We start from the raw sequence: 27,628 nt of genomic DNA, 5'->3' as shown, positions 1-27,628 counted from the left end.
ACATACTATAATATTTCTCAAACCTGATTTTGGTATTGACAGTCATGGTAATTTCTCTGTCTGGAGAACACAATGATGCTTCTTGGCTACTGTCAGTATTTAGAGATTCTGAATCTGACATTCGGGAAGGAGAGGAACAATTGCTATTATTCTGATTGCTGTTATGGGTTGGATCATCAGACGAAGAATCTACTGCTTTACTGTCATCTGAAAATAATTTAATTTAATTTAGCATATTCATATTACTAACTCATGAAAATGTACATCTATAGTACACATTCACTTTACATGTGACTTTTCATAGCCAGTAAATATCAGGGCCTTTGTGATTCATCTGGAGGAACACCTTCCTGGAATTTATTTATTTATTTATTTATTTTAATCCCATTTATATCCCGCCCTTCTCCGAAGACTCAGAGCGGCTTACAATTTAAGCACAAACCAATGTGCTTAGCAATAGCCTTCATTCTATGTATATGCCTGCTTATTAGGGCTTGAGGCTTCTCCAAATCTGCAGCTTGAAGCACCATGTCCTCTCAAAGGAATGTCCACCAGAGTGCCAGTAAACTGGCAGAAAAGTCACAATAACCCAGGAGTTTGGGGAATAACTTGAGAAAAACACTTCTATTTTTTTTTTTTGAAGAACATCTCTGAATGGCTCATATAACTCTACTAAATATGCTTAACTACCTAAATGATTTTAAGTTTGAATAGGCTGAAGAAACAGCATTTCTCTACTGGAATTAGGTTAAAGATACTCCTTCCTTCCAAATGGTTCTATAATATTCTGATTTCATAGTAAGTCATATTTAATGGCTCCATGTAGTTCTCATTTCTAATAATATTCATCTTTGTTTTGTAATTTGTATGACTTTTCCTGGAGCATTCAGCTTTATGCAAAAGTATTCAATTTCCCTTGAAATACAGGAAGTGTCCGACTTACAACAATTCATTTAGTGACTGTTCAAAGTTACAACAGCACTGAAAAAAGTGACTTATGATCTTTTTTTCACACAACTGCTGCAGCATCACCATGATCATATGATCAAAATTCAGATGCTTGGCAAATGGTTCATATTTACAATGGTTGCCGTGTCATGTGATAAGCCTGTGTGACATCTGATAAAGTCAATGGGGAAACCAGATTCACTTAACAACCATCTGACTAAACTGTAATGATTCACTTAACGAAGTATGGCAAGAAAGGTTGTAAAATGGGGCAAAACTGTCTCACTTAGCAACATAAATTTTGGGCTCAATTGTAGTTGTAACTCTAGGACTATCTGTATTTAGCTTGTGGCGGAATATATTAAAAATCTGTGGAATCCTGAGGCAGCAGTTTGTTAAATAGTGAAAATATCTGACAAATTCTGTGTTCAAATCCTACAAAATAGCAAAAGCATTGAAGAACACTTTTTTAAAAAATGCTAGAAATTTAAAGCATACAAATAACAAAAATAACAAAATAACAAAATTATAGTGATTACAAACACAAAAATAGTAAAACTTTATTATACTAATCTAACTATATTGGTATTAATTACTTATATTAACTCCCCCCAGATTAAGATAATACAATACTGAATAAACAATAAAGCAGGAAATAAACAAAACATAGGTAATAATCAGCATATCAAACAAACTAGGCTGCGGATTATAATGAAATAGTTGGCAAATTGGCTTATTTAGTTTAATCCAAAATTGAAGACATGAAAGACAACAAATTATAATAAACCCAAACAATAAGCACTGAAGTAAGGTATAATACTGGGAAAAGTGACAAAATCAAATTTAAGCACACTGATCTGCCTTTACATAGCACTGGGATCTCTTTTGTTTCCTAATAGCTGCAATCCAGGCACAAATGGCTGAAGGAGAGTAAGTAAAAATATATATTTTATTTTATTTATTTTATTTAATTAGATTTCTATACCGCCCTATTCCCGAAGGACTCAGGCGGTTTATTACATTTATATGAATATAAATGTATTTTTATGCTACTTTTCATGCAAAACTCCATTTGAAGCTTTTAGTCATCTAAGAGAAACAGATCTTTTTAAAGCATTTATCACTGAATAAATGCCTACCTTTTTTGCTACTGCCAAGTGCTACTACTTTTGGTTGGTTAATGGAAGTTTCTATGAGAGGTGGTCTCATTTCTGCTACTTTCATTTCTTCATCAGAAGATAGTTCTTCTGATTCCTGTAAAAGAAGATGAACATCAGGTTTGTCAACATAACTACAATCTATTTTAAAAGCCTTTTAGATTAATACAAACACCTTAAAGCAGCGGTCTCCAACCTTTTTGGCATCAGAGACAGGTTTTGGGGAAGACAATTTTTCAAGGATCGGAGGGGATGGTTTGGGTTTTGCTTGCTTACCCACCGCTCATCCCAGCTGTTCAATCTGATTCTTAACAGGCCATAGACCAGTACCAGTCCATGGCCTGGGGGTTGGGGACCCCTGCTTTAAAAGATTTGCCACAAAAGCTGCTCCTTAAGAGGCATACAGCTGTATTTGGAAAGCTGGTCTTCAGAAGAGTTTGCCATCAAAGACTGCAAGAATGTTATCTCAAAGTTCAGTGGGTGTTTTAATTTAAGATAGTAAAATAAGGAATGCACTGAAAAATGTATTATCCATACTAAATACTACTAGTAATAGTATATAGCATGTTTGTGCTAATCTAACCTGAGGCTATATAAATGAAACATTTATTATACCTGACTTCTTTTAACCATGCTGATTGAAATTTTTCTAATATAAATTCTCATAAAAGTTACAAAGCTAGGACAGTAAAAATAAAGGCAGTAGGAGAATCATATTTTATTTGCAGACAATAAAAATAATTTTTGAAATTTGTTACAATTAGTTAAATTATTATTCACATTTATTAAAATTTACTATTCAGTAAAAAGTTTGATGTTGGTAACTAACAGAGCACTCCTATGCATGACTACTCAAATGCATAATCTGGTTTGGGAGATATGTATAGGATTATTCTATTTTTAGTTTTAGGATGCATTTATACAATTACTGTATGAAATATGCATGGGAGTTTAGTTATTGTTTTAGATTTATAAAAAATATTTAAAATTATATTACACTCCTTATGTTTTATCCAAATTTAATGCCACAATGATAGAGAATAAAGTATAGAAATATATAAAATACCTCCAGAGTATCTTCATGGTTAACAATTGGCTTCACATTTTCTGTGACTTTAACTTGATTGTTCACCTGTGAGTTTCTGATACTCTTCTCATCATCTGATTCATCAGGTTTCTGCACACAGTTTCCCATAATATTCTGCTCATTTTCCATTTTGTTTTTCACTGGAGTAATTTCTGAAGTCTAAATAATTAACCAAAAATTAATTATTTTATTTAATTATCGCTGACCAAAATTGCAAAATACATAATGTAGTTCTAATATATTTATATTGATGAACAACTTGTAAAATGTACAGAATGTTGTTTGTAAGTTTTTAAAATTATCTTCACAATAACTATAATGAAAATAAAAATTATGCAGTTCAAATATTAAAAATTATTAATGAACGTGTGGTGAAAAGTTAAGCAATTTCAAACATAACGCTGAATCTAACCTTTACTCCTATATCCTTTACTGCAACTTGCTGGCTTTCTTGCTTTGCTTCTTTATTAGTTTCATCTGTGTTTTCTTCATCTTTTAATCTGTGTACTATTGTTTGAACAGTTTTGACCATATTCTTCAGTTCATCAGGGTAAGGTGTTGGATACCTCTTCAAATTACCCTCCTATATAAAATCAATTTTAAAATTAACCAATTATAATGTGCAGCAAAGGTTTCCATATTTTGATCAATACAGTAAGTACAGGATACTCCTCAATTTACTATTGCAAAGGGTACAGAATTTTGGCTATAAATCAGGGCAGCTGTTAAGAGGGTCACCATGTGACCCGAAACTATTTTATAACCATTTTTACAGCAAGTCGCCAGACATTAAGCAAACCACATATTTGATAAGTGAATCCAGCATATCCAATGGAATTTTTTTGCTGTTTTCTGCCAGAAATATCACAAATGGCAGTCATGTAACTACAGGACGCCACAACCAGTCATAAATGTGAACCAACTGCCAAGCACCCAAAATGCGAGGTGTGTGGGGGGGGGATGCATTTTATGACAGTCAAAAGCGCTTTACACCATTTCGGGCTGACGTAATTTCAAATGGTCATTAAGTGAGGGCTATCTATGATAACACTCAAACCTTGGTCACTTTCCATCTGGACTGCTACAATGTGCTATACATGGGGCTGCCTTTGAAGACTGTTCGGAAGTGTTGGCTACCACCCCTCAGTTTGCTCATGTTACACATCCGATATGAAAGCTGCACTGGCTCAGTTTTCTTGCCGGTACTATGTAAGGTGCTGGTTATCACTTTTAAAGCTCTACAAGACACCAGAGCAGGTTATTTGTAGGACCATCTCTCCCTAAAATTATCTGCCCACTCCATCAGATCAAATAAGATATGCATGAGACAGCCGTGGTGGCACAGTGGTTAGAATACAGTACTGTGAGCTAACTCACTGCTGACTCCAGGAGTTTGATTCTGGGCTGCTCAAAGTTAACTCAGCCTTCCATCCTTCCAAGATCAATAAAATAAGGGTTCAGATGGTTGGGGGCAATAGGCTGACTCTGTAAATTGCTAAGAGAGGGCTGTAAAGCACTGTGAAGCAGTATATAAGCCTAGTGCTATTGCTATAGATTATCCACCTCAGCAAAATATTACATCCAAAGCAGCTTGTGTTTTATCTATAAAGGATGAACTGAAGACAGGATAACAAAATAAAGCAAATACATACTCTAGGCGGTGCCTCTCTTTCATCTTTATCTTCATCACATTCAAAAGCCACCTGAGCACGCTGTTTCCTTTGCTCCTCCCAGAGTGAGGGATTGAAGCTTTCGTTATCAGATATGAACATAACTGAATAAAAGTGTAAAGGCAAGTTAGAGCAAATAAAGTAATTCACACAACAGGTAGCATTTCTTAATAACCTTCTTAACAAAACAGACTGAATGCAATATAAACAGCTAAGTCAAGCTCCAATTGGAAAGGAAGTTTCCATTTCCACTGCTACCTGGCAACAGAGGTAGTCAAGATGTGATAAACTTTACTGGAAAATGAAAATGAAAAATACTTAGATCTGAAACACCTAAGGATGATCACTTAATCTTGTTTAAATAAAATAAAATCTTTATATAGTCAGTCCTCAACTAATGACATTATTTGGTGATCATTCAAAGTTACACCGGAAGCTTCCCCAGCCAAAAGGTACTTACAACCCAGTTCTTCTTTTCTCCCCACCTCCCAGAATCATGTGACTGCATTCTGGGCACCTGGTAACTTGCCTACATTTATAGCTGTTTACAGCATTATACGGTCATGTGACCCCCAATTCATGACGTTTTTGCTGGAAAATGGCATTTACTTCTAGTTTTCAGCAAAAATGCCCAACAGTGAATAATGAGTTTGTTAATGACCCTGGCATTAACAACAGCAGCAGTAACTTTAAACAAGATCATAAAATCAGGTCAGTCGTGTGAGGGCCCACTTTATGACTACCATGACTTATGACATAATTGGCAGGCTCCATTATTTATTTATTTATTTTAATTCCATTTATATCCCGCCCTTCTCCGAAGACTCAGGGCGGCTTACAAGCTTAGCAGTAGCCTTCATTCTATGTATATGCCTGCTTATTAGGGCTTTCACACACACCCCAAGCGCCATTATTACAAAGTCAGCTTAATTGCCCCCAACAATCTGGGTCCTCATCATCATAAGTCAAGGACTACCTTTACTAATTGTTTTAAGTATCACAATTTCAGTATTCACTACAACTGAAAGATTGCTGCGGAAACAACCACTTATTTTTTTCAAATTTGTTAATTTATATTTTGGATCAGACTGCCTTAGGGGCTTCAATTATCTATGTTTATAAATAGCAATGAGAGAAATTATGAATGAATCTATTCATCTCGTCATCCCAATTATAAACACTTGATAAAGCATGAAGTACTGTATTTTCTGGCGTATAAGACTACTTTTTAACCCATGAAAATCTTCTCAAAAGTCAGGGGTCGTCTTATACGCCGGGTGCTGAAAATTTAGGGACAGGGCTGGCTGGAAAACCTGGAGCGGATTTCCCATTTAGTCTGCGCAGGGAAAGCGGGACCAATTGGAGAAGAAGCTGCAGTCTGTGATTTTTTACAGGGTTTATAGGGTTTCCTGCCTTAGCAGGGGGTTGGACTAGATGACCTCCAAGGTCCCCTCCAACTCCTTATTCTTCTTCTTCTTCTTCTTCTTCTTCTTCTTATTATTATTATTCTTATTATTATTATTATTATTATTATTATTATTATTATTATTATTTCCACTTGCACTGTTTTATGTTTACATGTTTGATGACAAACAGCCTTATGTTTATAAGTGACAGTTTTCCTACTAAGCACCTGCATGTCATAAGCATTTGAATTAAAATTACCATATTAAAATCAAATCTGATGTTTTTTAATTTTTATTTAGTGTGCGTTGGAAGAGGGGTAGTCTTATACGGCGAGTATAGCCCAAACCCTATAATTTAACAGGAAATGTAGGGGGTCGTCTTATACGCCCAGTCGTCTTATACGCCGGAAAATACGGTAATTTATAAAATAGATAATGTGGTTCCATTCCTAATGGATTCCAGAAGGCAAAACTTCAGACAGCTCCCAATCATTTCATGAGGGCTTCTTCTATATGCAGTTTAACTTATATCTTGTATTTTTTTCTTTTATATGAAACAGTAGATGTCAACTACTAATTTTAATCTGAGCCATATCTTCCAACTTATTCTTTACTCAATGCATGTCTACAGCCAGAATATAGACACAAAAGACATTTATTTATAAGTGCTGTACAGTTACGGTGTAATGTGCCTATAAACAGCGTGTAATGTGCCTATAAACAGCAATCGTTTAGATCAGGGCTTTTCAACCTTTTCACAGATTGTACCACTTTTAGCACATGACAATATTTGAGTACCACCAGTGCTTAGCAAGATGTCAAAAACTTGATGACTAAAAAAAAGGGGGAGGGGGGGTTGGGGTTTTACTAATTAGATTCATTTGTTGTTATAGAAATGGCTAGTTTATAATGTTATGGTTCAATGTTAATGCTTCCTTCTACTGCAACAGAGGAAGTCTGTTCTTTTTCCCTTCTCCCCCCCTCTTTTCCCCCCTTTTTCCTCCCCACTATGACCTACTATTTGCTTTTGTATTTTATTCTATAATCTAATAAAATATTACAAACTGTAGGGAAAAAAGGAAAAAGTACCAGTTTTAATTCCTTCGGTGGCTGTTCCTTTGCTGAATCATTTTCCCTTTGCACTGACAAATGTACGATGAATTTATACATGTTTATTATTATACACCACTATCAGATAGCTCAGGGGTCTTCCAACTTGGCACTTTTAAGACTTGTGGACTTCAACTCCCAGAATTCCTCAGCCATCATGGCTGATTGAGGAATTCTGGGAGTTGAAGTCCACAAGTCTTAAAGTTGCTAAGTTTGTAGACCCGTGAGCTAACTGGTCGGCCCTTCTTCCTCTCTCCCTTCTGAACTCTTTCCACAGTGTAGTAAGAATGCACCCTCACCCGCAATCCCTTCGTTGTATCCTTAAAGTCACAGGAATCAAGTGCAAAGCAAGAAAGGCTCACAAAATAAAGAAACACATAAACTCTGGGTTTGTTTCTTTAAGCTGCCTCAGGCATGTCATGTGTCACAATATTGCAACTCAAGACTGAAAGGCTCCAGCAATTGCGAAAAGCTTTAGCCTTAAATTAAGCCTGTTTACCTACAAAGAAAACTTTCTAAAAGCCATAGACAGACTCAAGATAAGGGGGCAAAACTAATTGTTTAAAGGGATTAAACGTATGGAAGTCAACACTTTGGACTCACTGCTAGCCTAAAACACAGACTAAAATATTCCAATAAGCAAAGCACGCAAACTGAGCCTCTGAATTATAAAATGCTGTAAAAACTGTACAAAATTCCTTATGGTAACACAATCAAGCTGCCAGCTGATCCAGAACTAAATAAACCCACCTTTCCGACATGCTCGTCTGCCGGGTTTTCATTTCATCAGCGCTGATTGCATTCTCCTGGCTGGAGAAAACGAACCAGGGGACCTTTTCTTCCAGCAACAGCTGCTTCTTCTTCCCTGTCCCTATTTCTTCCCTACCTGCTGAGCTATCCTTCTCTTTCCCTGTTGTCTTCTTTTTCCCTTTCCCGCCCAAACCACCTTTTATAGCCTCTCCTCACCTCCTTTTTCTTCAGTTCACTTCTAGCTCCACTGCTTCCGGAAGCACCAATCAGCTGGAGCCAATCAGCTGGAGCCCTGCCGGCTCCTGGGGCTTCTGCCAAGCCCAGACAGTCCTGCAGCTGCAGCTGCCTCTCCCTCAGGCTTGGATTGCTTCGGCTCATTCCTCTCCCCGACTACACTTCTCTAGGACGGTCGCATGCCATCTGCCACGTGGCAAAGTACCACAGGTAGTACGCATACCACCAGTTGAAAAACCGGTGCTGCCTCACAAGTTTATAATTTGCCAAACCCCAAAGATCTTTCAGAATCCTAATGGTCATCATATCACTATTAACACGTCCATACTGGTGAGAGCTACAGAATTTAAATATTGTTAATACTTGTTTCTCCAATGAGGCATGTTTAAGACTTTTGCAGGTGTTTTGAATTTCTAAGGTCAGGCAAACTTATCCACACCAAGCATATTTTTAATTACCAGTAGCAATTTGTAAAATAATCAATAAATATAATTCTCACCATCTTCAGATCTTGGTTGTTGTGGGAACATATAATTAGTAACAACGGTTTCCTGTGTTTCTGGATCAACCTCTTTTTGAAGTGGAATGAGAGGTTTAGACTAGAAATGAAAGACAGGAAGGAACAATTATCAATGCATATATAAATTATGTAAATTAAGCTACTATAATTCATTTTTCTTTTCATCTAATGATTGATATACCTTGCTGTAAAACATTAAAATATGGTTCTTTGAGACCAGTTCAAAATCTGCTCTGGATTATTAAAGGACTCTTGTCTACAGATCTCCAAGGGGCAGAAATCTGCTAGCATAGGAGAAAGCAACAAGGTCTACTTGTGCCTGACTCCACAGAAACCTCTCTCAGCTCTGAAGGTATACTGATAAAAGACAGAACTGTATGCAGCTCCAAAACTTAATTTACTATATTTGCTCTGTCATTTTTTTTTTGTTTTTTGTTGTTTTGGTCACAACAATGTACAAAAGATGTTGAGACTCTAGAAAAAGTACAGAGGAGCAACAAACATGTTCAGGGGACTGGAGGCTAAAACATATAAGGAACGGTTGCTTGAATTGGGTATGTATAGTTTAACGAAGAGAAGGGTGAGGGGGTGACATGATAGCAGTGTTCCAATATCTCAGAGGCTGCCACAAAGAAGAGGGAGTCCAGCTATTCTCCAAAGCACCTGAAAGCAGGACAAGAAGCAACGGATGGAAACTAATCAAAGAGAGAAGCAACCTAGAACTAAAGAGAAATTTCCTGACAGTTAGAACAATTAACCAGTGGTATAATCTGCCTCCAGAAGCTGTGAATGCTCCAACACTAGAAGTTTTTTAAAAAAATTGTTTGGACACAAAGCAAATGTTATATTGATAGCAAAAGAATAACTAAGAATTGTTCTACTTATAAGTGTAAGATACACATGTGATGAAATAAATTATACACACACATACACACAAGATTCTCTCTCTCTCTCTCTTTCTCTCTCTCACACACATACACACATAAACACACTAATTAGAATTGGCCACCAGCAAAATTAGCAACAGCACCCTATAATCCTGCATATTTTGTAAGCAGCCCAGAGACACATACGTGTGAGTTGGATAACTATATAAATTTGATAAATAAGTAAAACAAAATATCCATCTTTAATTATGGACCACAATGGGTATATAATGTGAGGTGGGTCACATTATACAGAAAATGGACCATTAGAGAGAGCTTATTTACAAAATCATTTATGCTTGTAAAAATAGTAAAAATCATGAAGTAGAATTTTAAATATGTTATTAGTTCAATCTATGAGGAAACTAGTACAGTTCAGGTATTCATTCTGGTTATGAAAATACCAAAGAACTCAATTTCCAGCAATTAGACAAGCATATGTTTTACTGTGTAAGTAAAACTGCCTTTTATATTTGTATTTACTAAAACATTTTCCTTCCTTCCTCCCTCCCTTCTGCCCAGAGAGGGGCAGGGAGTGAGGGAAGAAGGAAGGAAGGCAGGCTTGTTACAGAAATATAATAAACGTTATCTAACTCACTGTATTTTCAACTGCACTTTTATAGACAAGGAAGGGAAGATATTTCTTAAGAAACTGAGTTATAACTGCTCTGAGAGTTTTTTGTGTATCTAAAATCCTCTCTATGACAGTTCTTTTTCTTCATTCAACAGATTCTGGAAAGAGTAATAATAAAATATTTTCCTCACCAGAAACACAGCAACATATTCAATATAATACTTCATGATTAAAATATCAAATGTACAAGCCAATATTATGAAGTAATTTCACAATGTCTTTATTTTCAGTTCAAGTGCTATGTTTAAAGCATACTGTTTTAAAGGAAACTATAGATACTAAATTATGAAATATAAATACCATTTACCTGATTATCTGATAACCACAAAGCAGTCAAATGTTGCAATTGTAAAATGCTATAAGGCAAATGCTTCAATCTGTGAACAAAAGTCAAGATGACTGTTTAGCTAACCAGCAAATCAAAAACAGTAATAATTATTAGTAAAACACAGCAATAAAATGGTCATTTATTTCAACATTCTTATCCATTTTAATTGTGTATTTTTCTCTAATTATTATTGGGCTTACAAGTTATTCTTGCTGTAAATTCAGCCCTGTAAGTAATTAAATTTTTACACAGACTGTGACTAAGTTCTGAAGCAGAACTCAAGTAACACAGTGGTCATAGGGATAGACATTTGCACACTGCTCTGGAATATTAAATAATATAAATGAATTAAAAACAGAGGCAAAAAGAAGAGAATCCATCCTAATATGTTCAACTTGTCTCTTGGGCTTCCTAGTGTGAAATACTTCCCCTTATCTTGCCAACACAATTGCAGCCTCTGCAATCTCAAACAAATCCGGAATCAAAGCACGTCTCTCTGTGGTTTATTTGGTTTGCATCCTATGCAAACAACTATGCTCTCTTCTCAGTGCCCATTCTTGTCTAAATTTTTAAGTCATATTTTCTAACATTTCCTATACAAACCCTTTCCCACCAAAAGAAACTATAAAATAATAAATCAAAATATTTTTATTAGAGTATGCTTTATATAAAGAAAATATATTACATGCTCATTTCACCTTCATCCAAAGAAACTGATTAATTCCCCATTTGGATATCCCATAATTTTATGCTTATAATAATCCTAGGTGAGAAACAGTGATTGGATTAAATTCACCCAAATCTTAATTATGAATAATAGAATATTCATGCAAAATAATTCAAGTTACAAACCTATTATCACTTAAATTTATAACTTTTAATTTCTGCATATCACCCATTTCCTCTGGAAGAACCTCCAGTTTATTAGAATGAAGGAACAAAACAGTTACATATTTCCAGTTTCCAATCTGAAAAAATAAACATAATTATGCAGAAATTGAGATTATTTTATAAATAATAAATGCATATGTTATTTTTCTGTTGAATATAAAAATATATTTCAATATGACAATTTTGAATTATCAAAATTGACAAGAAAACACAGCTAAAAGACAGCTTTTTTCTGATCATAAGACTTTCTACTTTGCAGAGAATATATTTCAAATTGAGATTACATGTATTTTTTTCTAGCTAATGTATAGGAAGGCAATCTGCAGCCTCTGTAACCCTCCTGAACGCCTCTTCTGCATAACATGGAAATCCAGTTGATACTATCAAATTAAGATAAGCCAATAAAATCAGACTAAGATACTTTAGCAGTTGTGTTCTTTATAGTCAACTCTCTAAATTCAAATACCAGAGCATCTAGCACTGAAGGAAAGGAAAGCCTTTGCACAACTGCCTCTGGTATGGAATTAGCTGTTGTTTTCTGAATTGGGAGGACCTTCAGACAATTATTTGTGCTATAATCACCTAACAACTCAACTACGACAATGCATTCTGTACGGGTTTGTCCTTGAAGATCACTGGGAAGATTTAACTGGTACAGAATGCAGCAGTATGGGCATGCCTTGTATTCTGCGTGCAATTCAAGATGCTTATTGTTATCTCTAAAGCCCTACATGGTTTGTAGAAAGAGAGATCAGCAAAAACATACTTTATCTCTAATTCTTTCCATTTACTGTGTATTCTAATAACAGAAAAAGCATACTTAATGCATCGTCAAAAAAAAGGTGTGGAGGGTTTAGAGAAAGTACTTCATGATCCTGAAAACTGGGTCCTTAACTTCCAAACATCAAATTTTGCAAATTTTGTCACATCCAGGACAATGTGGTAAAATGTTTTTAACAAGTATTTCCTCCCCCAGCTCCCCCCTTTCCCATTACAAAATAGTTAACCCAAGCATTTCTCATTTTTATTTATAATTTATATCCTATTGTTTGAGCTGACTTGTGCCATAATGATTAATTTGGCAGATGAGTATCCTCTGTACTTGAGCATTTTTATACCATTTTACCCAGAATCAAGAATTTCAAAGTTAATTTCTAATTTATTTCAAAAAAGTTGAAGCCACACTCTACTAGTTTTTTTTTTAAAAAAAATCTCAACAAATCTAAGCCTATAAAGAGAAACAACTGGATTCATGAATAAAAGCATACCTCTGGTGGCAATTGTGTTAAAAAATTATGATCTGCAGCAAAAGTCCTTATATTAGAGAGCTGCCCGATAGATGAAGGCAAAGTTTCAATTTCATTGAAGCTGCAGTCCAGTTCTTCAATTGATGTTAACCTAAATCAAGTTGAATAAATAAAATCAGAGTTGGCTCATTTTATTTGCTAGTAGAATATAAAGTCAAGTAATGGAAAATATAAACAATACATATTGAAACTGGAATCGCTACTGATTTGGACAAAGATCAATATCTCAAATCCCTATAGACCTCCAAAATAATCTGAATCTACTGGATATGCAGGATTATAAACTTCAAAATGACTACAAACACAAATACAGGTATGCTAATGGATTTAAGTAGGCATTAAGTAACACTATTCTATTTAACAAGTATTCATTAAAGAACCATTAAAAATGACATATAACATGTTCTTTGTTAAAGATGATGTAGAAATACTTACCCTCCTATGGAATCTGGCAAATACATTAACTGATTTTCATCAATTTTAAGAACTGTTAATTTCTTTAGACAACCTGTTATAAAAGAAATATTAAAATGGTAGTCATACAGGATTCATAAATCTATATCACTATAGAGGAAGCAAGCAATAGCAATCTCTCAACATATCTTCCTTTTTTATGTGCAACTATTTCACTATATCCTGTGTAAGCCTGAGTAGCAAGATTATTCTAGTCCTAGATCAATTGCAACCAAAATCAAAACAAATTTTATTACAGAAGAAAAAGTACTTCTTTTAATTGTTATTTATTATTAAGGGACATCCATAGATACTATCAATTGAGGAAAAGAGGAAACAATTTATTTGCAAGTGTCCTTATGGCTACTAGAGAGCAAAATCTAAAACCATAAATACTTAATAATTGACAGACCTACTTTGCCAGCTCTCTGATCAAAAACCAAGCTGGACTGGGATGATGAGAATTCTAGACTAATAAATCTGACAAGCACGCTAACTAACACAAATTAATTTGGAAATATTAATCCACCTACTCCATTATATTAGATTTGTTAAACCACTGTCATTGTTTCCATTGATGAGTGAATTTTAAGTTAACTTCAATATAAAATTGTTCTTTAAAAGAAAAAAAGGTATGCTTTTTTGTTATGTGCTACAAAAGTACATTTATGTTTAAATAAAGAATGCCAAAATGTTATAACAATTTATTATACACTTATGGCTAACAATACAAACCAAGGGACTCTGGCAGCTGCTGAAGTGAATTACTAGATAACAGAAGATCTTGTAAACTTTCACATCCTGAAACACCTTCTTCAAGAGTTTCAATATTGTTTTTGGAAATATCCAAGTAGGTCAAGTGCTTCAAGCTGCCCATAAACTGAAAATACAGAGGCACTAGTAAAATATAATGCTTATGAATTAAAACATGAATATACCTTCCTCAACAGGTAATGCAAATTAATTTTAATGCAATTTTAGTTGCTATGACATATCAGATCATTTTATGCTCTGTTACAAACTAGGATGTATATTTTAATCAAAGTTTTAGACAATCCAAATCTAGAAAAATTGTCTAGCTGAAGATATTTCATTGTGAATTCTACTAAAATTTTCAACCAATTCCCTTTCTATGAATTCTAGAAAAGTGAGATGCTATGTGACACAGAAACTTTTTTTCATTAATCTCTTTCAAGAAAGGTGATCAACATTAATATCTGTAACGAAATACAATTGTTCACTTAGGCATTAAGCATACTACTGAATTGTCATAGTAATTGTAATATAAATATAAAATATAACAATAAATATGTATTACCCCTGGAACAAGTGTTAGTTTGTTATCATCCATCCAAAATTCTTTTAATCCACTTAATTGTTCAAGTACTTCAGGCTGATAGAAATAAAAAAACACCATACACTATGATATATTTCTACAGTGGAATATTTAATAGAAAATACAATATTAAGAGAAAAATGTTGAGAATTTTGCTGATTTGTTTCATGTATTTATACACAGATGTTTTACTCTCCGTTCAAAATCTGTATTTTTTCAACTAATATGTTTATTAAATTACATAAAACTAGAATTGTCAGTTCACTGCATACTTTCAATGTGTCACCAAAACACCACACTAAGAGCAAATAAAATTTGGAAAAAAGCATTAATCTTTAAAATGACATAACTCAATACCTTAAAACAGATTACAGTTAGCTTAGAAAATAAAAGTTAACACAATTTCTTATCTGACATTGTCTAAAAAGTTTAAGGTTATGACCTTTTAGCGACACTGTTACTTAAGTGCAACTTACCACTTCTGTGAATTCATTACTTCCCAGATCTAGCCTTTCCAACTGAGTTAGTCTATTCATGGTTCTGCAGAAATGAAACAAAAGTACTTAGATTTAAGGGAAATGCCAATTATACCTTATTTTCATCTGCTCATTCTGATGCATTTTAAATAAGTGTTACACATTTAATAGTTCTAGAAAACATACCAATTAAGCATCAGAGTTCATAAGAAGTAAGCAGTCATATCAATCTTATTACTAAGATTAAATGATTCTGCTCTAAATACTAGCATCTTAGTATATATGTAGCCTGTGTTCTAATCTAACTAATAATTATTGGGGGGGGAAATACATGCTGTCCAATTCACAGCAACTCTGTAAATAAAATAGCCACAATCATTTATATATACAGATGCTCAAAGCTAAATTATGAAAAGTTATTTGTTAAAATAATAAAGACAGGATACAGATAAAAAAATTTAAAACTGAAGACAAATGGGCAGTCTGTTATATAATGATGGAAAAGGAATTAAAAGTCAAAATTATGACACTTGTCATAATAAAAAGGACTAATTAGGGAAAACTCACAAAACTATCAACATCTTCAAAGGAATAAAATTCACAATGAAAAAAGCAACATGCTATCCTTTCTGAATATCATCAACAGAAGCAGATATAGCAAATTAGAAACATAAGTCTATCCCAAAACCTCCAACACCAACCAAGGACTCTATTACCAAGTAACAACCCAACCTCCCACAAGAGAAACTAAACAGTGTAAGAACACTATTTAGATGAGGGCAAACACACTGCAGCAACCCTGAACACCAGAAAAGGAATCAAATCATCTATACAACTTTTCCGAACAAAATGGATACCCTGTCAACTTTATCCAGTGTCTCACCCTCAACCCAATATAGCACAACCAACACAAGTTGTGAAAAGGATAACATTGTCGTACATTAAAAAAAATCTCAAAAGCCACAAACAGACTATTGCAACCAATGTGGTTATTGCTACTACTAATAAACTAACTAATGTCCTCCAAAACATCCTAAGTAAACTAAAAGACCCAGAGGAGAAAACAGAAGTCACCTGCAACATACAATGTAAGGACTATAACTGTCACTATGTAGGACAAACAAGACTAGCAGCGCACATCCTGGAACAACTAGCAGTTAGAAGACATGATAAAAACTTTAATTTTACACCACACGGATAGGCCTGATCATAGTTTCAACTGGGAAACTGAGTATCTAGGACCAAGCAAAATCCAAAACCATTGGAGAATTCCTGGAAACTTGGCCTTCAGAAAATCAGCACAGATAGATAAACGAGCTATTTACATCGTGTTACAGAGAACACAAACAGAAATGTTGCCGATACTCAAGTTATGAGCATTCAACAGTTCAAAGTCACAAGATCATGATTACCATGTCCGTTAGCTGCGATCATATGACCACCACTTCTTATATTGCCTGCTGGCTTCTCATAAGCAGAATCAAAGGAAAAGCTGTAAGGAAATCATGGTCACATGACAACCTGCAGTGTGCTTATTTAACAGTGGTAACCAGTACTGCTGGAATCGCTATTGCCAAGCAAGTGATCATATAGTGTCGTACTTTACAACTGCATGCCAATTCTGGTCCCAAATGCTCTTATAAACTGAGAACTGCTGTTGTACTGCAATTATTAAAATATAGTTATGGTTTTTTAACTAGATGATAAATACCACAGACCTAATCATACTATGTGAATACAGCTAATGGAGAATTACTGTCAAAATGAATAATTGCATAGATGAAAAAGAAATAATTCATAGTAATTCCAACAGGAACAAACCTCAAAAAAGATAATGGTCCTAGAACATCAAGACTACTTACAGTTGATTTTAAAATTCTGATTTTCATTATATTTCAAGTAATTCATACAAAAATATATTCAAATACCACTGTATACTTACTTTGGCAACATTTTTAACTGGTTTTCTCTAAGTTCTAAAATCTGGAGTTTAGTTAACCTATAAAAGAAATACAATGAATTACTTTTTGAGAAGTATAAAATAAACCTATTAATGTAACAGATTTAATTTAATTTGCAAGTATATACTATTAACATAAATTTGTGGCCTTATCTAATAACTATTTTAAAACACAGCCCTTCAAATCATACCACTTGTTTTCTCCAATATTTAATTTTTTTCTATTTTATAAGTTTCTAAGATCTAACATAAGTAGAGCTTAAAATTATTTTAAAAAATAAACATACAATTCAACTTTCCCCCCCCCCTAAAATTACTTTACTGATTTTCTTTTATTTCTGAGCAACAGGGTTGTCCAATTATAATGTTAGCCTATTCTTCCTACTTGATCAAAATAAATATGCAGGCATAATTTTTACTGCCACAACATGATGTATTTTCTTCCTTACAAGTATTTAAAATTCATCTTAATCTCTGAATTCCTTTTATTTAACATCCTCTAGGATATTTGTCTAAAACAGAACTGCAAAATCATTCATTTATGCATTTACTTTGTATTCTCAAACCAGTGATTCTGGGTAGGGTTGAACAATCAGAAAAACAATTAAAACACAATATAAACGAAAAATTAAATACAAATAGTAGCTGCAAGATAGTATAATTAGTTGGTGTCAGCATAACCAGGAAATGGGGCCCTTCATACACATTCAACCCCAAGTCACGCCATGTAGGTCTTCAAAATCTTCCCAAAGTCCAGCAGGGTCAGGACCATCAGAAGAGAAGGTGAATTCTAGAGAGTAGCTGCTACAGCAGAAAAGACATTCCTTTTGGTCCCCCTGGAACTAACATTCCTTGGCTGACAGAAGTCAGTAATTAAATATGATTAACCACGCTCTAACCTCAATCCTTGTTTGATCAGTTTCTATCTCAAAATTGCACCAGATATGCAGCTTTGGGGTCTGCAACACTGATTTTATAATCTTGATTTGTGAAGCTTGCATCTGTGAATAATCTAGGTAGGGGCTTAAGCTAGGACCCACAGCGTAGCTGAACCAGGGATTTTGCTGTGAATAATTTGAGGGGATACATTCTCCACTTTTTGCACAGAAGAATATTAGGATGGCAGAAGAGCTTTTTTTAAACCTGCATGACCATTGCACTGACCCAGAGACTTGAAAGGCAATATTTAAAACCCTGACCTACTGAATGTCCTGCCCTTTTATTATCCAATGAAGCTTCCTGCATGTTTTAACAAAAACCATTATTTTGGTCTTCTGGAAGTTTAATACAAGGTGATTTTCACTGAAGTAGCATCCTAGGTTTTTGAGTACATCCTAAGGCCAGCTGGGTCCTTGAGATAATGGCTGCCTTATCTGCATAAAGCACATATGGAAATCCTTATCTGCTATACTAGGCAGATGGAAATTTGGATTTGAGAGTTCTTTTTGCTAATGAGTTCATTTCCAAATTGAACAGACATGGTGCTAAAATGTACCAATGCCTTGCTTCCCTATGTACAGAAGATGAGCTCTAAAATTAGACCTTGTAGATCACATCTTATTCTCATCCTAGAGTTTTGATGATTTCTAGATTACAAGCAAGAGCCTCAGGTCAATGTCCAATCCCCTTCTCCCTATAGAAGTTTTGCGACTGAATCCAATGCTGATTTAAAGTTGACCAAAGCCACATATAGAGAAACTTACTATAAATCTACTATGGTTCTGAATTAGATATTTTAGTACAAGGACATAGTCTACTTTGGAAGTATTTGGAAGACTCATCTTAACATTCCATCCTCTTTCATAACTAATAGTGACTTGCCTTTTTAAATTTATTTACAACTTACCTGCCAAAATTGGCTGGCAAAAATTCCAGAAAAGCATCATTCAGATATAATTGTGTTAGGTTTAACAACTGTGAAAATCCATCTGGAAGCCTAGATAAATTTAAACAGAGATAAATTTAACAAATACAAGATCATATGCTTAACCTGAAGTCATATGTAATACTCATTGTGCAACACATTTTTTAAAAAAATATTACAATAGAACTTACTTTGAAATAGGATTTACACTGGCCTCAACAATTGCTAAAAATTTACAGTTCTTGATATTTTCTGGAAACTCCTGTATACCTGTAGAAACAGAACATTAAAAAGTATCAGAAAATGAGTAATGTGAGTTTATGTTATGACGATATTACATGAGAGTTGACATCTAAACAAATAAAATGGATTTTCTATATCTTATTCATAGCGAAAAGACTTGCAGTTCTCTGTGGGAGCGCCTGCCCTCTGGAACCAGCTGCCGGTGGAGCTGAGGACTGCCCCCGACCTCCGATCATTCCGCCGGGGCCTGAAGACCTGGCTCTTCGAGCTCTCGGGCCCAGACTGAGGAGGAATTTTTAATTTGGGGTTCTTTTTTAACTGACTACAGGGTTAATTTAATTTTTTTTTAATTTGGTTCTTAATTTTTGTATTTTGGATTTTTAATTCCCTGTAAACCGCCCTGAGTCCTCAGGGAATAGGGCGGTATATAAATACAATTAAATACAATTAAATAAACTGGAAAGACAATCATATAGTTAGCTCAAACTATGCAGTGGTCTGCAGAATTTATTAATATAGCTTAGCTGTGCATGACTGTAACAAATCACGACTTCTATTTATTGATATATGTGTTCCTATAAATTTATACAGTGCATGTTTCTTTTTTCATAATTCTTTGTTTTGTGTGGGTACTGTATATAGTGTTGCACAAACTACTTCTCTTCAATTGTGCAATTATGGCTTTTCTATAAACTAGAGAAAGGTGAATAGTAATAATGCACTGCTACTATGAAGGTCCATTTAAACTGCAACAGCAATTTTTTCAACTTATTTTTTATTTCAAATTTTTATTGAAACTGCAATAGGCACAGCATTCTTGGATAAATATGTAACTGCAAAAGCTTTTGTGAAGTATAAACTACAAAGTTTGTGTTTGATTAGCTAATTTAAAAGAGTAGTGAAAAATTTAACCAAAATGAGCGTTGAACTGACTAAATGTATTAATTGTGTTTTACAAGCTATCAATGTTTTTTAATGGTCCTCAGAGTACAGAATTGTGGGAAAGGTTATGCTGGAATTATATACAATAAAATATTTTATTTCTTCGTCGCACAAAGAGAGTATGAAATTTTATCTAGCTGTCAAAATACTGTACCTAGTTCAATTCAATTTTGAATTGAAACTGAGAATCTGGGCAACAAAAAGAAAGACCACCAAATAACATTACAAGAAAATCAGCAATTGGAGTAGATCACAAATATTTACAGCAATCTCAGTTCTCAGGACAGCCCTACTAAAAGCAGGTTTGAGGAAATCCTATAATTTGTTGACACAAAGAAAATAATCAAAAAGAAAGTATTTAGAGACAAAACAAAAGAGAACACATCACACCTACCCAATTAAGAATACACATGGAATGCTATCCAACTGCCAATGGGAAAGAAGGAAAAATGGAAAAGTGATGCTTAAATTTTAAACAAAAAGCATCACAAATTGAGGCAATTTGTTGCAAGTCACAATTCTAGCAGTGTATTTCTTTTAAACAAAGGTAACTTATTTGAACAATAATTAATTTCAATTTGGGTTTGCAACTTAGCTGTGTACTACTTGTAAAACTGAGACCTAAAACTGCACCTATATGTTCCCCTTCTTCCTGCATGTCTGAATAATGGCAGCAGGAGTCAAGCTGGATTTGATATTGTTTTTGTTCAGCTAGGTGGAAGCATCTAAGCCATTTTTAATGAACTTGCAAAGCTAAACATGGATAGACCTGATTAGTATTTGAATGGAAAGCCACCAGGAAACCATAAAGGTATCAAAAAGTTGTCACTAAAGAAGGCAATGGCAGATCAAGAAAACTAAATGGATGTGTCCATAAAATAGTTAATTGTCAGGCTGGTGTATGACTAATATACTGTAACAAACACATAAAATATTTTTAGTGCAAGCAGATAAAGAGCTCTCCAGTTACTGTGCAGTTACTGTGCAGTTACTGTGCAGTGGGCTAATGCCTCCTTAAGTAACACCAGCTGCCTGCAATTAGTGCAGGTTCGCATCCCACCAGGCTCAAGGTTGACTCAGCCTTCCATCCTTCCGAGGTAGGTAAAATGAGGACCCAGATTGTTGGGGGCAATTTAATTTAATTTAATTTAATTTATTAATATTTCTATACCGCCCTTCTCCCGGAGGACTCAGGGCGGTGTACAGGGCAAGAATAAAACACAGAGATTTACAAAAAATAAAAGATAATTAAATACATGCCCGATTAAAAAATACAGTTAATACATGGTAAAAACCCCAATAAAAATAGTAAAAAGACCCCACCAATCCCCCCTCAGGCCAGGCCGGCTTGCTCGAACAAGTATGTTTTCAGATCGCGGCGAAAGGAGCGAAGATCGGGCGCCGTCCGGAGCTCAACCGGTAATTGGTTCCATAACTCCGGGGCGCCCACAGAGAAGGATCTCCCCCTGGGGGCCACCAGTCGACATTCTCTGACCGGTGGCACCCTGAGGAGACCCTCTCTGTGGGAACGCACAAGGCGGAGGGAAGTAGACGCCGGCAGCAGGTGTTCCCTAAGGTACTCCGGACCCCTGCCATGTAGGGCTTTAAACACCATTACTAGCACCTTGAATCTCACCCGGAAGACAACTGGCAACCAATGCAGCTCACGGAGCAGAGGTGTGACATGGGAGTATCGGGAGACTCCCAACACAACTCTCGCGGCTGCATTCTGTACCAGTTAAGCTGACTTTGTAATAATGCCGCTTGGGGTGTGTGTGAAAGCCCTAATAAGCAGGCATATACATAGAATGAAGGCTACTGCTAAGCTTGTAAGCCGCCCTGAGTCCTCGGAGAAGGGCGGGATATAAATGGAATTAAAATAAATAAAATAAATAAATAAAATATAAACATCTTCCACAACTGTAGTCTCCAATTTAGTCTGGTTGCATAGGAAAGCATTATACAGGTTATTTTCTTTCAACTTCAGTTGTGCTATGCTAAAGCACATTCCTTTCTAAAAGAAATATGAAAAGTGTTTTGGTGAAATCAATTGATTCACAATTATGAAAATAGCACATGACAAAAATTATGTCATGTACTATCACACTTTTGGACCTTTAAACCCAAGGTTATTTCCACAGATTCCGAAATTTAAATGTCCATTTTTATGCCCTTATTTTTTAGTGTTCATTATAATATTATAAAAAACTCACCATTTTTGCTGACATCCAGTTCCCTGAGGTTAATGAGATTTGCTATGGATGCAGGCAATGTTGTTAAATCATTGTCCGGCAAACTCAGCTTGTATAGAGACTGACAATTAAAAAGTTGCTATTGAGGCAAAAAATAAATAAATAAAACTGTTAATGAGGCACAATACTTACGAATCTTCAAAATTATCTATAAAAACATTGTACAATAATAATTCATAATTTATAACACTTCAATAAGTAACACTTATAACTTTTAATGATTTGCACATTTATTTTTATCAAGTGAACACAGAAGACACACATGATTCTATTCATGCTGATAAGATTAGGCTAAAGTTTGTGTGATTTCTCCCATCACCACTCAACGTTTGGAGATTCCTTTGTGTAGGATTTATTTATAGAATTTATATTTGTAGTTTATAAATTCTATAAATAATAACACAATTGGAGACTGTCCCTAATAATCTGTAAGAATTTATACTAGTGTTGTCAAGGTCGAACACCCCTCTACTCACTCTTTTCCAACCCATCTGGTCTGACAAGAGTTTGAAAAATTGAAAGTTTGTAACAACTTTCAATTAATATAGATACAAGTTCCCTAACCTTCCTATAATCCAGATTTATGTAACAACCGAGATTTATGTAACAACTTCAGCATGACCTATAACCAAGAAATCTGGGAGATGAAGTTAATACAACTGGATGACAGTCACGTTGGGGAACAATGAACTAATAAAAACAATATTGAATCTATGGCTTGAAAAGGCAAGTTTTCAACTGGTGCCTAAATAATAGTATAGTAAAGTAGATGCTTCCCCAAATTTCAGGGGAAAAGCATTTCAGGGTGTAGAATTTTCACTGAGAAGATCAGACTGTGAATAGCCATCAGAAGATATTCAGCATTTCTCAGTAAAAGTTGCAAGTCCTTCCCAAGGTTTATAATCTAGCACAGTGATGGCGAACCTTTTAGAGACCGAGTGCCCAAACTGCAACCCAAAACCCACTTATGTATCCTTGGGTGCCGTGTGGGCGTGGCCCATTGGATGGGCATGGCTGCAGTGTTAACAGCAGACTGGGTGGGACTAAAATGTTCAATCAATTCCAACTTTGTGAGATCTTTTTTTTCCCGTGAGAAGTTGAAATTGATTGATTGATCTTTTTTTTTTTTGCACACAGCAGCAGAGGCCTAAAGCGAAAAGGTTTTATAAAACCCAGCTGAAGGCCTAGGACTGGGGCGACGGCACACATGCCCATTGCGAGGACTCTGCATGCCACCTGTGGCACGCATGCCATAGGTTCGCCACCACAGATCTAGCAGATCTCCTACAGGTTTAGTTTGTTTAGCAATTGCTTCATACAACCATTTGCAGTTACAACAGTGATGAAAAAGTAACTTTACACCTAATCCTTGTGTTTATGACCTTCACAAGTCTGTAAAACAAGGAAAGTTGAGGTAAGATTTAAGCACAGCTACAGCTTTATTCTGTATCGGCTTTGTTTAACAACCAACTTGCCAGTTGCAATTGAGGTCACTAAATTTGAGGACTATTTGTAGTCTGAAATAACATAAAAACTATAAACTTAGCTTGGTAGTTAATGGCAGAGTGCAGTGCAGTACAGACCACATCCAAATAACATGTATCTGTTATTTCTAAGTAAACACAACCAATATAGAACAAAATCAGTTCCATAATTCTTGAACTAGGAGCTACCCACCCACCAGTCTCAATCTTATTAGGATTAAGTCTTCATTTCTCCTCCTCATTATTGCACAGGTTCAGAATCTGCATTGGGTTAAAACGAATGGAGCCCTTTGCTGGCTGTATTTTTCCTTATGTTTTTGTGTAGAGTAACAGGATCCCATCTTGTTTTGTATTGCATTTTATGGTTTATTATATTGTGAGCTAATGGCAGAAAGTGAAGAAGAACTAAAGAGCCTCTTGTTGTGGGTGAAGAAGGAGAGTGCAAAACTTGGGTTGAAACTAAACATTAAGAAAACCAAGATCATGGCATCCGGCCCTCTCAATTCCTGGCAAATAAATGGGGAAGAAATGGAGGTAGTGACAGATTTTATTTTCCTGGGCTCCAAGATCACTGCAGATGGGGACTGTAGCCAAGAAATTAAAAGACGATTGCTCCTCGGGAGGAAAGCCATGGCAAATCTAGACAGCACACTAAAAAGCAGAGACATCACCCTGCCAACAAAAGTGCGTATAGTCAAGGCTATGGCCTCCCTGTTGCAATGTATGGCAGTGAAAGTTGGACCATAAAAAAGGCTGAGCGCCAAAGAATTGAGGCCTTTGAACTATGGTGCTGGAGAAGACTCCTGCGAGTCCCTTGGACTGCAAGGCAATAAAACCGGTCAGTCCTAGAGGAGATCAACCCTGACTGCTCTTTAGAAGGCCAGATCCTGAAGCTAAAACTCAAATACTTTGGCCACCTAATGAGAAGGAAGGACTCACAGGAGAAGAGCCTAATGCTGGGAAAGATTGAGGGCAAGAGAAGAACGGGACGACAGAGAATGAGGTGGCTGGATGGAGTCACAGAAGCAGTAGGTGTGAGCTTAAATGGACTCCAGAAGATGGTAGAGGACAGGAAGGCCTGGAGGAACATTGTCCATAGGGTCGCGATGGGTCGGACAAGACTTCGCAACTAACAACAACAAATATTGTGAGCTGCCCAGAGCCAGTCTGGAGTCAGGCAGCACCTAAACTGAATTAAGTACATAAATCTATGCTGACTCTGTCCCCAAACCAGGGCTGAACCAAGATCACAGAGGATAAAAATATATCTGCAAAAATTGAAAAATAGAGGAAAGGTTTATAAAGCTAAAGGCAAAATTAACTCCTTTGATTAGAGAAACAACCTATCCCTTGTGTACTTTTTGCTGAAAAAAAACACGAAAACTGAACTTGTGATTTATGGGTTTGGGGATTAGAAAGGGTATCTAATGGAAAGAAGGAAATTATAATGCAACCTTAGAGAGAGAAGCTAAAATATAAATGCATTGTCAAGAAAATTGGAAGCCGCTTCTTTATAATCCTTTTTTTCTTTTCCATTTCTTTTTCTTAATTTCTTTCTTATTCAGTATTCCTTCTTATTTTCTGTTTCTTTTCTAATACCTGCATTGTTCTTCATAAAAATGTCTTCAATAAACATGTTTAAAAGTAATAATCAGTATCCTCTAAGCCCGTGGTGGCGAACCTTCTCTGTGGGCACGCGTGCCATCGGCCCAGTCCTAGGCCTTCAGCTGGGCTTTATAAAACCTTTTCGCTTTAGGCCTCCGCCTCCGTGTGCAAAAAAAAAAAAGGTTCAATCAATTTCAACTTCTCGCGGGGGGAAAAAAAAGATCTAGCAAAGTTGGAATTGATTGATTGAACTTTTTAGTCCCACCCAGTCTGCCATTATCAGCGCAGCCACGCCCACCCGGCACCCGACGATACATAAGTGAGTTTTGGGTTGCAGTTTGGGCACTTGGCCTCTAAAGGTTCGCCATCACTGCTCTAAGCAGTGCAACTGCAAAATTATTACGTGCTGAGGCACTTTGAGACAATCCAGGCAATGTTTCCCCAGGAGGAGTAATACAATGGCCTTTTTTCCAGTCTGATGGCACTACTCCCCACCACCTCATGGAAAGATTCATTTGCCACTCCCTGCATCCACCCATTCAATCCCTCAGCCACCTCAAATGAGGCCACATCACCAGAGATCACAAGTGTGTTGTCAGCCAGGCAGGTACACATTTCTTATCTATGTCCTTGGCTTCATAAACTGAAATACTGTATATCCCATAAAACAGAATATGGTAAGCTGTTTTCCCATTCTGTAGGGGGATATCAGGAAAATATATCATCATTAATGGTACAGAAACTCTACCTCTAACTTAGAAGGAGGAAATATAGATATAAACCTGCTACAAAATTGTAGGCATATACAAGCAAAAAGACAGTTTAATCAAAGTTGGCAGGCTTTCTCATACCTAAAGGATCCCCCTACCCAGAGAAAACTAGATAAATCCTAACCTTAAATTTTATCTGAAAAAATGCTACATCTTAAATTGGGAAGTGATAATCAAGAAATAGGGACACGGTGGCTCAGTGGGTTAGGACGCTGAGCTTGTCGATCAGAAGGTCGGCAGTTTGGCGGGTCAAATCCCGAGTGCCGTGTAGCAGAGTGAGCGCCTGTTACTTGTCCCAGCTTCTGCCAACCTAGCAGTTCGAAAGCACGTAAAAATGCAAGTAGAAAAATAGGGACCACTACGGTGGGAAGGTAACAGCGTTCCGTGCGCCTTTGGCGTCTAGTCATGCCGGCCACATGACCACGGAGATGTCCTCGGACAAACGCTGGCTCTTCGGCTTTGAAACGGAGATGAGCACCGGCCCTTAGAGTCGGAAACGACTAGCACGCATGTGCGGGGGAACCTTTACCTTTACCTTTAATCAAGAAGTAAAAATTAGGCTAGGATCATAAAGTCAATTTATATAAAATATTCAATCACATATTCCTGATTATAGTGCGCATTTCAAAATGTAATTTACATGCAATTTGCCATCTTTGAGAGGTTTGTTGCAGATAAAAACATTTTGATCTTCCTAAGAGGTACATTTTAAGTACAGTTATTCTGTAATTTTAGATCTACAGAAACATGGAGATTGACATTTAGAGTCCTAACAAAAAGCAACTTGGGATGAATAAGATCAGACAGGTAAATAAGAAATCTATCTCATTATAGCCGTGGCCAGGGTTTTTTTGCCCAGGTTCACCTGGTGCACCAGTTGCGGCCCTATCTGGACCGAGACGCCCTACGTACAATCACTCATGCGCTTGTGACCTCCCGGATAGACTACTGCAATGCTCTCTACATGGGGCTGCCCTTGAGGACCACTTGGAGGCGTCAGCTGGTGCAGAATGCGGCCGCACGAGTTGTGATGGGGGGTTTCCCGATACTCCCATGTAACGCCTCTTCTCTGCGAGCTGCATTGGCTTCCAGTTGCCCTCCGGGTAAGATTCAAGGTACTGGTGATGACCTATAAAGCCCTAAATGGTATGGTTCCGGATTATCTTCGGGAGCACCTGCTGCCAGCATCAACTTCCCATCATCCTGTGCGCTCCCACAGGGAGGGCCTCCTCACGGTGCCGCCGGTCAGGGAGTGCCGGCTGGCAGCCCCCAGGG

The 27,628-nt window shown here is 36.1% G+C and overlaps 1 protein-coding gene across 6 annotated transcripts in view; it reads right to left on the bottom strand.

The window, feature by feature from the left end:
* Positions 1-27,628, bottom strand: part of ERBIN (erbb2 interacting protein) — an 86,175-nt gene that overhangs the window by 21,972 nt on the left and 36,575 nt on the right. For all 6 annotated transcript variants that reach the window (XM_081318382.1, XM_081318381.1, XM_081318380.1 and 3 more), the window contains 17 exons: positions 22,456-22,573; positions 19,249-19,327; positions 19,040-19,129; positions 17,176-17,232; positions 15,234-15,297; positions 14,740-14,814; positions 14,157-14,301; positions 13,404-13,476; positions 12,930-13,059; positions 11,623-11,738; positions 10,750-10,819; positions 8,862-8,961; positions 4,845-4,966; positions 3,605-3,775; positions 3,172-3,351; positions 2,088-2,202; positions 24-207 (listed from right to left, as the gene is read on the bottom strand). In XM_081318382.1, the coding sequence (XP_081174508.1) occupies positions 24-207; positions 2,088-2,202; positions 3,172-3,351; positions 3,605-3,775; positions 4,845-4,966; positions 8,862-8,961; positions 10,750-10,819; positions 11,623-11,738; positions 12,930-13,059; positions 13,404-13,476; positions 14,157-14,301; positions 14,740-14,814; positions 15,234-15,297; positions 17,176-17,232; positions 19,040-19,129; positions 19,249-19,327; positions 22,456-22,573 (1,889 nt within the window). The remainder of the gene's footprint in view (positions 1-23; positions 208-2,087; positions 2,203-3,171; positions 3,352-3,604; positions 3,776-4,844; positions 4,967-8,861; positions 8,962-10,749; positions 10,820-11,622; positions 11,739-12,929; positions 13,060-13,403; positions 13,477-14,156; positions 14,302-14,739; positions 14,815-15,233; positions 15,298-17,175; positions 17,233-19,039; positions 19,130-19,248; positions 19,328-22,455; positions 22,574-27,628) is intronic.

Source organism: Vipera berus, assembly GCF_964194415.1.
Source record: "Vipera berus genome assembly, chromosome: 2".
NCBI lineage: Eukaryota > Metazoa > Chordata > Lepidosauria > Squamata > Viperidae > Vipera > Vipera berus.
Note: the sequence above shows the minus strand (reverse complement) of the source record. Positions and strands in the feature narration are given on the sequence as shown.